Here is a 14,316-nt window from a genome sequence, read left to right on the forward strand (position 1 = left end):
AAAATTTTATGAGGAAGTCTACTATAATATTTTTTTAATTTTTTTATTCTTTTAAATATTTTTTATTATGTATTTTCCTCAATTACATTTCCAATGCTATCCCAAAAGTCCCCCATACCCTCCCCGCTACTTCCCTACCCACCCATTCCCATTTTTTGGCCCTGGCGTTCCCCTGTACTGAGGCATATAAAGTTTGCCTGTCCAATGGGCCTTTATTTCCAGTGATGGCCGACTAGGCCATCTTTTGATACATATGCAGGTAGAGTCAAGAGCTCCGGGGTACTGGATAGTTCATAATGTTGTTGCACCTACAGGGTTGCAGATCTCTTTAGCTCGTTGGATACTTTCTCTAGCTCCTCCATTGGGGGCCCTGTGATCCATCCAATAGCTGACTGTGAGCATCCACTTATGTGTTTGCTAGGCCCCGGCCTAGTCTCACAAGAGACAGCTATATCAGGGTCCTTTCAGAAAACATGACCAAACAGGTGATGGAATTGAAACTATTTTTAATAATAGATCAGGTACTTGTCAATAGTTCTAATTTTTAAAATGACAAAGCATTCAAGTAGAGTGTGGCTAGATAGTTGAGAATAAAAAGCTTCTAGGCCTTAGGTTAAAATTCCTAGAAAACTTGCTGAATACTTCTGATATAAAAATATTTACCAGGAAATACTCTTTAGCATATGCACACATGCATGCCCTAGTGTGTGTTCGTGCACACACACACACACACACACAGAGTCAATCAATCAATTGGTAACCTGACAAATTTAAATTAAGACATATTGAAAATTAAGCTGAGGAAGAGACAATTTGTATATTCTGAAAGCATATTAAATTTTTTCCTTAATAATGCATGATACCATTTTATTTTAAAATTGTTTATTCCATCTGATAATATCACATATTGATTTAGAAGCTGTTCATCATCCTGTGTTCATCTTTGTGATGAGATCATAAAAAACAGGAATAGAGTGGTTATTGCTCTCAGAAAAAAAATGTAAGGATTTATTCTGTTCTTATCCTGTGCATAAGAAATCAGCCATGTGTCCACTTTCCTAGGACCCAATGCTAACCTCTGTGCCTTAAATTCCCTAAGATATCTAATGAGAATTCCAGTGAATCTTTTTTCTTCTCAAAGACAGATTTCACTTGAGGGTAGACAAGAACGTTATTATTTTTTCTACTTTCTTCACTACTATATTCCTGGATATTTAATTATTCATTTACTTAACTTTTGTCTGGAATCTTTCTTTGGATTTTCATTTTTCTCTTCCTCTTTCTTTCTTTTCTTTTTTCTTTCTCTTGACTTTTTAAATCCACTGTATAATCTCTCCCTCTTTTTCGTCCCTCCCATTAAACTCTTTCCTTTTCTCTTTTGACGTAGGGAATATACAGTTTTAAAGAAAACCAAGAAGGACCTTCTTGATTACATCCATCAGAAAACATTAAAAGAGAGTGACTAATGACCCAATACTTACACGTACTGTGTAGAAATCATACATGAGCTGTGTGATAAAGGTTGGACCTGCTGATTTGGGAAATCAACAAAGGCTCTTTAGGGATAATAAACTGAGAATGGATATTCTGTGCTATGTGCTAAAAACCAAGTGAAAAATTAAGATATGCTCTGAGCTCACGCATTGCTTAGAATTTGAGCCTCACTTGACAGGGGAAAATTGTAAGACTTAGCACACGTGAAGCTCAACCCATAGGCTGAGTATAATATAAATGTATAAAGAAACAGTATATTTGTCCTGGAGCAGTCATAAGCAATTTAATTAATTAGCATCTTAGAATGCGAGGAAATATTATCCAATTAAATGTAACATTAGGATGAATTTGAATGAGTTTAATAAACACGGAACAGGTATATACAAGAGTCCATTTAACAGTTAATAGTGAGCAGCCTTCTATATATTAGACTATGGTTCTGAAAATTCAGTGTGGATCAACTAACTGATGTGTACCAAAAAAGAGTATGATATGATAGTATCACAGTAGAATCCATTCTTCTAAGTTTCAGTTTCTTAAGGTAATGGGGAGGGGATATTCATTAGCTCTATGACTATTGTGGAGAAAGCAGCATACACTATCAGGACTATTGCATGGACTCATTCAGAAATCTTGTCTTCAACTAAAACATAATAGCACTGGTAAAATAAAAATCTCATTCAGTACTAATAAAATTAGTTCAGGTTGTCTTTGGAATAAGTTCTGACATCTACTATAATTTTATGGGTAAAATCAGCTTGTAAATTAATGAATAATAAGAACAATCCAAAATCAAATTTTAGTTCATAACTTTAAAGTCTCACCCAATATTATACATCTAGAAATACTGCTTTTAAATGTCTTTTTACATAAAATAACAAAAGAAAAATACTATTCTGTAAGTAAAAATACTATTGCTTTTAAATATGTTGTTACATAAAATAACAAATGTAAAAATACTATTCCTTATCATGTCTCATATCCCCAGATGTCTAATTTATGAATTATATAAAATATAGTGGCAGTATACAAAATATTGATTATAAAATTAATATTTTCAATAAACACCTATATCTTATAGTTTAATATTCAAATTACTTTCTACTTCTTGACTTATTATAATAACTGGTGAAAGTAAATAACAGATTGAATTTAAAATAGTATTAAAGCATAAATAAAGGCAGATGTGAAAATGTTTAACAAAAATTCTGGTTATATATGACTGTATAATATACTTCAAATTGTTAATTTTAGAAGTAATAATATGATATTAGTATAATAAATACCGATAACAGAGAATTGTCAACATTGGACTGGGGTTCCATAAGTATTTATCTTTTTTATATCATTCTTTTCTCTTGACACTTTCTTATATACATTATCATTTGAAAAATTATGTTCACTTTGTTTTGTAGTAATCTAAAAATACAAAGCCACCTGATATCTATTTAAGTATATAATTATAGGTTATATATCAATCCATTCTTCTGTTTTATTATTAAGCTTCATCATATTAATGATAGTATCAAAGCAATATTATTCATAATACTAAATATATTCTTATATTTCCAAAATTTTGGTGTTTTGCTTAGTAAATTATTTTTGAGTAAAATGTGAAATATTGTGAAAATGTTAGAATTTACTTGGTAACAAGTTTATGTACATTATGAATATATATAAATATTAGGATTATCAATGGACCTATGGCAATATTAGATTTTGGAATTTATTTCACTTACAAAAGGACAACCTCTGAGTATTCAATTTAATATTTTTATAGAATTTCACTTCTCAAAGCAGACTCTAGAGTTAGATCCATGAAGATTGTATAATTTATGATGACTCAACCGTCTTGGATATTTGATGGAGGCCTTTAAGGCAGCCAACATTATTGAGATAACTCCATTGTATCAAATATGCTTGTTTTATAAATGTTAATTTTTCAAAATTTTAAACACATCACTATAGGCAACAGTATTATTTCATTTGTTATTTGCTTACTTTTTAATATTAATTTATAATTTATTATTTTCTAAAAATTGGATAGAATAGAAGAAATTAGTATTTACTGAATAGAACATTAAAAAGGGTTTCTAGGAATTGTTATGTATAACTAAATGCCAGCACTGCGGAGGCTGATTCATGAAGATTTATTGAGCTTGAGCCCTGTTTTTTATAGTTACCTTCCAGGGAACAGGGACAGCTAGTTATTCTTTATCTCAAAAAGCAGAACAAATAATTAAACCTCAAATAATACAAAATGAAGAACCTAATTCTAAAATAAGAATTCAAAATATTTTGTGTGTAAATTATTTTCTGGAATAATTACCATCACTTAATTTCTCTGAGAAAGAAAAGGCCACCATTATTTTTCTTGCTAAAATGCAGAAAATGACTAGAACTTCTACTAGTGCTTGATATTTATGCCAAAGAAAGTCCTCTGCCTTTTAAATCACAGGAAAACAAGACTGTGTTAAAGACGTTTTTATTTTCTTCAGAATTATTTCAAGGCATTTGCACCCATTTTGCAGCAAGCTGCCATTCTTACATGTAGTTCTGAGAGCATATGGTGGTCCTGCTGTGAGCAGAATGAAGTCACATAGTTACTCTACCCTCTTCAGGAGAGCGGAGAAGCATAGTGCTTAGTGGGGGACAGAGTGTCTACAGTAACCTTCACCACTCTATCGTTCCATTGTGAATCATGAGCTGTTACTTCTTAATGCAGATGCTTGGACTTTCTGTAAAATTCTTTTTATTTTATTTTTCCATGAAAATAATTTATTTGGAAGAGAGATTTTACAGGAAGAAAAATCACATCAATTGCTTTTCTATAATTAATTGATTTAATATATATCCAAACCCTAGCTTTCCCTCCCTCCTCTCCCCTCACTCCTTGCCTCTTATCTGACCTCCCTCTATCCCCCACTTCCTATCTCCCATGGATATCCACTCCTTTGGCCTATCAAGTTGTAGTGGGACTGGGAAGATCTCCTGCTGAGGTTAGATCAGGCAGTTTGGGATAAGGGATCCAAAGGCAAGTAACAGAGTCAGAGATAACCTCTGCTCCTGCTGTTAGGGGTCCCACATGAAGACTAACCAAGCTGCACATCTAGTAGCTAGTAGAGGAGGCCTAGGTCCAAATTGGCTTTTCTTCATAATATAAATAGAGATTTTGTGAAACAGAAATTTTCAGAAGTACTTTACTCAGTTCTTTAATAAAGTTTTTACATTTTCAGGGTGGAATAAGCTTATGATAATACAAGAAGGTTTATCAGCTTTCCTGAACTCTCCCACTAGGAAGAAATGAAGCTAAGGGAAATTCTTTTTCCAAAAAGAATAGATTATTGATACAATTTCATATAACAGTTGACATTTTCATTATTGTTATATGTTTAAAATGAATTTCCATACAATGGGGCAACATGTATGGCACTGTGTTTTATAATATAAGAAAAAAGCTGGTATATTAGTGTGGTGGGTTTTAAATTATTTGAAGATACTAAAAATATTATAATATGTAGTTAAAAAGCAGACACTGCTGATTATTTAAAATCTATTTTATCAAATAAAAAGAAAAAATTGAAACAGAAAATAATGATAATACACATTAATATCATAATTCAACGTGTTATCTGACTATACAGAATGTTGATATCCTGTATTTAGATGATTGTTTTAGTGGTGCAATGAGGTTTTAGACTAAGTGATTGTTTCAACAATCTATTGAGTATCTTTCATCTTCACATCTCTATAAAGGAAGAAATTATTTTTATGTACACTTTTGTATGCTTGATTACAATAAGACAGAAGCATCTTCCATAACTTTAAAAAAGAAAATGTATTCTAGTAGTATAAGTGTTTTTTAAGTAAAGATAAACATGAACATATTAAGAAACAAAAGATTAGCACAGAACCTTTAAGAGAAAACATATAACTAAAGTGAGTGCTGCTAAAAAACCATTATAAGCAAGATTTTAGTAGTTTGTATCATTGATTTATCTACATTTGCTACTTTATTTTTTATGAGTTTTAAACTTGTTTCAATTTCTCTCACTTCAATATTACAAAACAACTTATTTATTTTTATTTCTCTATCCTTGTGAATTCTCTATGTCTCTATGCTTTTTGAAAATGAGATTGTTTAAAAGAGAATTGTTGTGTACTCTATATCTTCAATACATTTCCTAAGAAACTAGTTATTCTCTGTCTTAGGGTTTCTTTCTTTTCTTTATTTCTCTTTCTCTCTTTCTCTCTTTCTTCCTTCCTTCCTTCCTTCCTTCCTTCCTTCCTTCCTTCCTTCCTTCCTTCCTTCCTTCCTTCCTTCCTTCCTTTTTCTTTCTTTCTTTCTTTCTTTCTTTCTTTCTTTCTTTCTTTCTTTCTTTCTTTCTTTCTTTCTTTCTTTCTTTCTTTCTTCTAGTCATTGCATCCCCTTAGTCCCCGAAACACAGTTCCTTATCCCTTTCCACCTCCTCCTTGCCTCCAGAGGGTGCCCCCCGCCCCCAGGTCTTCCCTTTCCTTTGGGACTACAGAAATAAGCATTTGGGAAATGGGAGAGGGATGACACACTAGAATGTTCCAGAAACCCAAGAGGTGAGAGAATCTCAAGACTCATTGGGGAGACCTTAACCAAAATGCCCACCATTGGGGAAAGGAACTCAAAGAGTTCACTTCCTGTAGATAGACAGGGCCTCACGTGGAGGGAAAGGGTTACTAGGTCACAGTCAAAACTCCTGACCCAGAATTGTTCCTGTCTCAAAGAACTGTAGGGACAAAGATGGAGAAGAGAAAGAAGGAAGGGAGCTCTAATGACCTTCCCTACTTGGGTGCCATCTCATGGAGTTGGGGGTACCAAGGCCTGACAGTATTACTGATACTATGATGTGCTATTAGATGGGAGTCTGGCATGGCTCTCCTCTGAGAGGGCCTATCAGCAGCTGACTGAAACAGAGGCAGATACACCCAACCATTGGGCTGAAGTCGGGGACCCTGAAAGTTGAATAATGAAAAGGATTAGTTAGGGTTTCTATTGCTGTGAAAAACACACCATGACCGCTGCAACTTTTGAAGAGAAAACATTCAACTGGGGCTGCCATACGGTTTCAGACTTTTAGTTCTTTATCATCATGACAGAACACATGGCTTCACCAGCTTTCTGTTCTCAATGATTTCACTCACTGCCTAAGCTTGACTGTTTAGAAATACAATCTGTAGAGTACACTGGCCTCAAACTCAGACATCTCCCTGCCTCTACCTTCTAAGCCCTGGGAGTAAAGGCGGTCATCACCATATGTGAACCTCAGCTTTTCTTGTACTTCACATGTTAGAACATAGTTGTGTGTGATCTGCTCTGATGTCACCATTCCCTATATTTCACTAAACATAATGTTTAATTCTTTGAACACTGGATTTATTCCCATTCCACTTTCTCGTGCCAAGATTCTTCTCAAATTCTACATTTTGTAACTTTTCTTGATCCTCGGTCTCCCTTTCATTATAGCTCTACATAAGCATGTTCACTAATATCCATAAGGCACAATCTATGCTAGACTGTTTCAAAACCTCTTCTTCAAACTCAATGAATCCAAAGCTCTTCAATTTAACCTCAGTCAGATATTTTGGAAAAGGGCAGAAAGGTGCACATTATTATTATATAAAGGTGTACAAAAATATCACAAGAAGAGTATCTTGACCAGGTGATAACGTTCTTCCCCTCTGAAAACTTTTGAGCCATCCAGGCCCACGAAGTTCAAATGCCCAGCACCACTGTCTTCCATGATCCAATTGTTATTGCCTATTGAGCTAAAGGTGAAGTATTTACTACTTTCCGAACCCAAAGTCCAAAAGTACACATTCCTTCAACAACAACAACAAATGGTCTCACCTATCAGAGAAAAACTTCAGTCTCTGATCAATTACTTTCTTAATTATGGTTTATACTTCTGTGAAGATACAGCATGACCAAGAAAACTCTTATAAAGGAAAACATTTAATTGGGACTGACTTGCCATTTTAGAGGTTTAGTCCACTATCATCATAGCAGGAAGCATGAATGTGTGGAGACTGACATGGTGTTAGAGAAGGAACTGAGAGTCTATATCTGGATCTGCAAATAGCAGAAGAGACTGTCAGACAGTAAGCCTTGCTTAATCTTCTGAGGGCTCACAGCCCACCACCTACTGACTCACTTCTTCCAAAAAGTCACATCTACTCCAACAAGGTCACACTTCCAAATATTGCCACTCCTTACGGACCTATGGGAATCACTTTTATTCAAACCATCACTGGTGGCAGTAATAGGATAATGAGAAACAGTCACAAATTCCATCTACCTTATATCCTTTGAAATATACCAGTCATCCTGGATAAGTTTACTTATGTTGTTTAGAATGGTTTTATATATATATAAATATAAATATATATATATATATATATATATATATATATATATATATATACACACACATTATATGGAATGGTTCTCATTGATCATGGTGTACTAATCCAGGCTTATTCAAAGCAAAGGAACACTTTAGTAATCTTAAGAGAACAATAAAATAAATTAGAGAGATAGAAATTGACTATTTTTGATATATCAGCATAAGGTTTCTCAATTGTTTATGAGTGCTACCACCTAGAATAGATAAAAAACAACAGGGAGTGATGATTTTCACTCATAGAAGATGTGTATGCATCCTGGACCGAGTGCTATATCATGCGTTGACTTTAAGAACAGGGGACCTTCAGTTAACCAGCTTAACCAATTCAAACCAATATCATGCTATTTAACCAAATGAAATCAAAATCCCAGCCTTGCTATTCTCCCTCACCCCATCATCCTATTAGATTTTGCAGATGTTAAGGAAATTTGGTGGTAGAGTTCAAAACTTTAAAACAGTAAATATTCCTAAGAAAATCCTGAGGGGTATTATTAAGCTATGTATCTTTATTTTTGCCGATATGTAGGATAACTTGAGAATCTGCTTTTTGTTTTAGAAAGTGACACAACTAGTTTAGCAAAGTTATAGCCAGTTCAGACTAATCTTGGCAGAGATCAATGACAAAAAATACAGAGAACCAGTAAGGACAGGATATCAAATAGAACACTGATGTGATTTAAGTAGTGCTTTGATCCTTGAGTAGACATGCAAAGAGCTGAATAACTTTTTATTAACTGAAACCATCAAAACACATCTATATTTGTTTGGCTTTAAACAAGAATTCAGGTTTTGTTACAAAATGTTCAAATGAAAAAATGTGTGTATAAAATAAAAAAAGCAAGATCTTAGGGATTAAGCAATGGTTCCGCTTACTATTTTATTTTTCTTTTATTCTTAAATGTGTAATTCTTTATTACACTGCTGAAGATTGAACTGTTAGAATAGACTGCACTGTCTAATGCTTGCAGACAGGCTTAATATAGTCACTATTCTTCAATTGTTTGAACTACTAACATAACCAATTTCATGTAAAATCCCACTGAAATTTACTAACAGAGAATAGCAATTATAAATGAAATAAACAATCAGTAAATCATTGGTTTTCAAAAAATGCTTAAAACATACTAAATATAATTACAATATTACATTGTAAAGCAAGTTAATAGTTACTTATTTGGAGCTCTTGGAAAATATAATTAAATTAAAAGGTTGAAACATTTCTAAAGTGTAAAAAGTATCATAAGCTCTAGAAATGATAATTTCCCATATGGTAAATTTATTATACCACCTATAAGGACACCTAAAGAGAATAAGAAATTTCACATTTTACATAAGATCCTGACATTTTACAGCACACCGTAGCTGTGAGACCTGCTATGCCAAATGTTGGGAATACATCTGTTGTTATGTAAGCAAATGTTAGGGATTGCTGAATTTGCTCCCTTTTGAGGAAGAAAGGATGTTCAGAGATACATTTAAGAATATTTTCCCATAATTGATCATGTGAACTTTCAGCCATTTATTAAACTGAATACTGTCTCCTACACAAAAGTAACACATTTCATTCTACTTACAGGACCTTAGCCAATACTCCTTATCTATATTTAATAAAGTTGAAAACTTTCTTATAATATTCAACATTGTTGTCAGTTCTGAAAATGAAAATCTTCTACACACTAGTTATTCTGAAGAGGATAAAGTTTAGAGTTTCCATCTTATTTTATAATGGAATGTTTAGCTTTAGGTTCTTAAAGGCCTTCCATGATGTAGCTTGAATCATGTTAAGTAGCTGTTCTTCTCTGATGTGCACGTTTCCATACATTTCTACTGTACTGATTCTTTTTGTTAATGGTTAGAGAAGGTTTCTAACTTGGTGTAATAGTGAAATTTGCACTACAAATCTGAAAGTAAATAGTGATGAATTATGTATAAAATATTTTTAGTTTAAAAGCAATAATTCAAAATTATTAAGACTTTTGATATAGTAAAAATAGAATTTACTTAGGAAATTAAGTAAATTAAAAATTTCTGGCATTGACGGAAATGAACATTCCACATGTAAGCCTTAAGCTTGCATAGCAGAAAAGACAAGATTTAAAATCTAAGAAACACACTGACATGTAATGCAACTATAGCTTTCAGCAAAGCACATAAGAGTTTTTAAATAAGTATGGAGTAAATATATGTCTTATAATTTAGTTGTTTGTATAATTTCACATTTGAAATCTTGAATTTTGTGTCTTTCTAACATTTACGACCCAACAAATTTAATTGTTTCTGAACATACTTAGTTGTACCTTCCTCACATTTCATTTCAATGATGACCATTATTACTTCTGTGTATAAAAATTCTACTTAATTTATTTTTATTTTTAGCACATTTTGAAATGATCCATGCATGCCTCTTTAGGATAATGATGAATTTTTCTTAGACTTCTCTTACATATTCAAGAAACTTTTAAATTAGTTCTTACTCCATGATAATATGTATACTAAAGAAAAAAACCTATAAAGAAAATATCATTACTTAAAATTTTATATTATTTTTTATATTATTACTCCCATACTAACCTATGGATGATGGAGGAAATGGTGAGATATTGTGCCCTGTACCCTGGAAACCTTACTTCAGCTCTTTTCCTAAGGTGTATACTGACAACATAATAACTTAGAGATCCTCATAGGAAATACGTTCTAAAAACTTTCTTGATTCAGCCAATAGATATAAAGAACCAATTTAAACATTAATATTTGTAGACCTGAATTCAGGGAGTCACTGCAAATCACCAAATCCGGATTTCTTATTGCAGCTGAATATTTTAAATTTCCCAGAGAAATTGTAATCGCTAGGGTAGAACTGAAGATTCTGATTGCATTCTGAAGATTCTGATTGCATTAGATTTGCCATATAACATTGGTCTGAATTCTGTTTCCAAACAGTTAACACTAGACAGATGAATTTCTTTTTTTTCTTTTCTTTTTTCTTTTTTTAAATATTTTTATTACGTATTTTCCTCAATTACATTTTCAATGCTATCCCAAAAGTCCCTTATACGCCCCCCCCCCAACTCCCCTCCCCATCCATTCCCATTTTCTGGCCCTGGCGTTCCCCTGTACTAGGGCATATAAAGTTTGCAAGTCCAATGGGCCTCTCTTTCCAGTGATGGCCAACTAGGCCATCTTCTGCTACATATGCAGCTAGAGTCAAGAGCTCCGGGGTACTGGTCAGTTCATAATGTTGTTGCACCTACAGGGTTGCAGATCTCTTTAGCTCCTTGGATACTTTCTCCAGCTCCTCCATTTGGGGGCCCTGTGATCCATCCACTAGCTGACTGTGAGCATCCACTTCTGTGTTTGCTAGGCCCAGACAGATGATTTTCTTAAGGCAGAATGGAAACATTAAGCAATGAATTGCGTGTTTACAAGATTTGAATGCAGTTTTCTAGCTTCCAGTGCAGTGAGAGAAGCACCACAAATATTTAAAACTACCCTTTGACAGAACAAAATTTGTTCAGATTTCAATTTTGTCTTTTTTGTCTAAGGAAAGAAATTATTTAAAGATTTTTTAGGTAAAGAGTTGTTTAGTCTACAAAGAAAAAGCCTACAATTTTGTGTGATAAGAAAACAATAACTTTAAAAATAATTTCTGCAGGAAGTTAGAGATTACATGGGTGCTTTCACCATAATATGTGGGATGTCAGCAGCTGTTGTTTGTGTATTTAGACCTGCACACTTTACACTGGGCAAAGGCTTTTAACTGAAAATTACATGCATACAATGTGTTTTGTTCAAAACCAAATCCGTAATTACCCCTCTTTCAATTCTACCCCTAATCTCCTTCCAACACTTTCCCTCCAAACTTATAACTTATTTAACACCTTGCAAATTAATGCACTTCCAAAATCCTCAAAATCAAACTTTTAAGTTATGAATGTTTCAATTATTAAAATTGAATGAAGTGATCTTTTTCAATATAATGCATTTCTTGAATAAAAGATAAAGGTAGTGCCAGGTAGTAGTGGTGCATGTCTTTAATCCCAGCACATGGGAGGCAGCGGCAGGCAGATTTCTGAGTTCCAGGACAGTAAGGAGTATACAGAGAAACTCTGTCTTGAAAAATCCAAAAAAAAAAAAAAAAAAAAAAGATAAAGTTAAGCTTAAAATTAATTTAAAATGAGAACTTGCAACTATGTAAGTATATACCATATCTCAAAGTTCAACATGAAAATATACTTATTATTAATGTAAATTTAAGTGATAAAGTAAAAATTCAGCAAAAATCAGTAAACCTCACATTATTTATACATAATAGGCTTTCTTTGAAAAAGAATAAGTAACTAATATTTTATTAACAGAGCTACATTTATAATGTAGCCCTGTGATCAATCAGTTGTTTGTAATAATAAATACTATAAAACTGAAGATTTGGAATAAATAATTTTTTATTATATCGCCATTTAACATCATTAAAATTGCAGAGATTTCTGGTAATCTTGACTATATTATATAATTTTCTTTTATGATCCACTAAATATCTAAAATTAAATTATTTCCACTATAAATATTTATTTTACCAATACTAAATGTTTGCCATTTCTCTATTTTAAGGTCTTTATGATGTAAATTGTGGTGTTTCACCAAGTGTTCATGCCAAAAATATAGGTTTGCATAATAAATAGACTCCTCTGTTATTGTGTAGTGAGTAACTCAGGCATTTCATATGAGGTACTTAAAGCCAGGAGATGGCCTTTGACTTTATAATATGTAATTTCTGTGATAGAAAGACCACTTAGACATTAACTTCTCATATTTACATGACATGGACATTTTTCCCAATAAAGACACTGCCAATGTAGTCTCAACTATTACCCTGTCTTCCTGGTCCTGCTTATCATGCATAATCTGTTTTGAATGGCAATGATGTTCTTACATAGACAACAAGGGCATATAGTATCTATTTTGTACACACACAGATACACACCCACACACACACACACACAAAACGAAAACCACACACCCACACACACCTTAATACATAACGCTTGTTTTCTTAGAAATCCATACCAAATGCACTTTATTAAATGGTATGTAAAATAAAGCTTTTATGGATTGTGTGACAGCTAGTTAACAGAGGTCGTAACCACCAAAGCTGAAGACTTTAGCTGAATACCTACGACTCTTGTAATACAAAGAAATGAGAAAAACAAGCCCTGAAAGTTGTCTGCTGACCTCCACTCAGATGCTGCAGCATGTACACACACACACACACACACACACAAACACACACACACACAGAGTGTGAACAAACATATACATGCATAACAACCCAAAATAAGTGTAAAAAATAAAGTAAAAGAGATAAAGCTTTCTTTTCATGCAAATAAATGTCAAATATTTTAGTGAATTTCTAGATTATAAAACACCCCCTTCAGTCTACAAATTAATGTACATATTTTTAAATTTATATACAGTTTTATCTATTTTGTATGGATAATGGAATAACATCACAATGAGAAAATTACATCCCTTATGGTCAGCGTTGGCAGAAAAGCTTCAAGTCACCAGACAGTGAAAAGATATTAACCACCTGTAATATGTTTTCATACATTAGGAGCAATTTGTTCTAACATCAGATCAAATACTGTAAAGATCAAAGACACTGTATAAAAATCATTGCCATAAATAATACAGTATAATTATTCCAATTATATTATTTCCCTAGGATGTCAAAATTTTTGGTAATACAATTAAAAAACAATAAAGATCATGATACTATTTCCATTCTTCTAAGGCCCCAGATAACATTCGTTTACAAGTATAATTCATCCAACAAAATTTAATGAAACCAAGTGGTTAAGGATAGACAGTTAGGGTCACATATTTATTCTAAAATTTAGATATTTCTAAAGAAATTCATACATGTGTATCAGCTATCTCCCTATATAATAATTTGGAATTCTACAATGTTTAATATTTTACTGCTAGGTTATTTTTAGTGACTTTTTATTTCTTATTTTCCTCTGAGTACTGTCAATCAAACTTAAGAGAGTAGTTTCTTTAACTTGCATAATTCCATGCTAACCAAATTTGTTAACTTGAATTTCATTTTCAAAACTGTATTTCCTGATACATGCTTTTGTTTGTTTTCTTAACTAGTGAAAAAGGCCATAGATTTTAAATCTAGAGGATTTAAGTTGTTTCCAGGGAAAGACAACAGCAACAAGTTTTCTCTCTGTGAGTGCACTCCTTTTGTTACTTTCTCTAGTGCAAGAGTGAAGTCTGTTGTGTCTGTGGTGTCTGTCTGTGTTTTATCTAAGTGTCTGTATATTTACCAAATAACTGCATTAATATTTATATAACATGCATGATCATTATTAAATATTTT

General features: G+C 32.7%; 1 protein-coding gene across 3 annotated transcripts in view; it reads left to right on the forward strand.

Annotated features, from left to right (window-relative positions):
* The window catches only part of Csmd3 (CUB and Sushi multiple domains 3), a 1,262,970-nt gene that overhangs the window by 484,920 nt on the left and 763,734 nt on the right, over nt 1-14,316 (forward strand). For all 3 annotated transcript variants that reach the window (XM_029469819.2, XM_021183659.3, XM_029469820.2), the window contains one exon: nt 14,088-14,165. In XM_029469819.2, coding sequence (XP_029325679.1) covers nt 14,088-14,165 — 78 coding nt within the window. The remainder of the gene's footprint in view (nt 1-14,087; nt 14,166-14,316) is intronic.

Source organism: Mus caroli, unplaced genomic scaffold, assembly GCF_978045245.1.
Source record: "Mus caroli unplaced genomic scaffold, Mus_caroli_1 scaffold_16, whole genome shotgun sequence".
In the NCBI taxonomy this organism is placed as follows: Eukaryota; Metazoa; Chordata; class Mammalia; order Rodentia; family Muridae; genus Mus; species Mus caroli.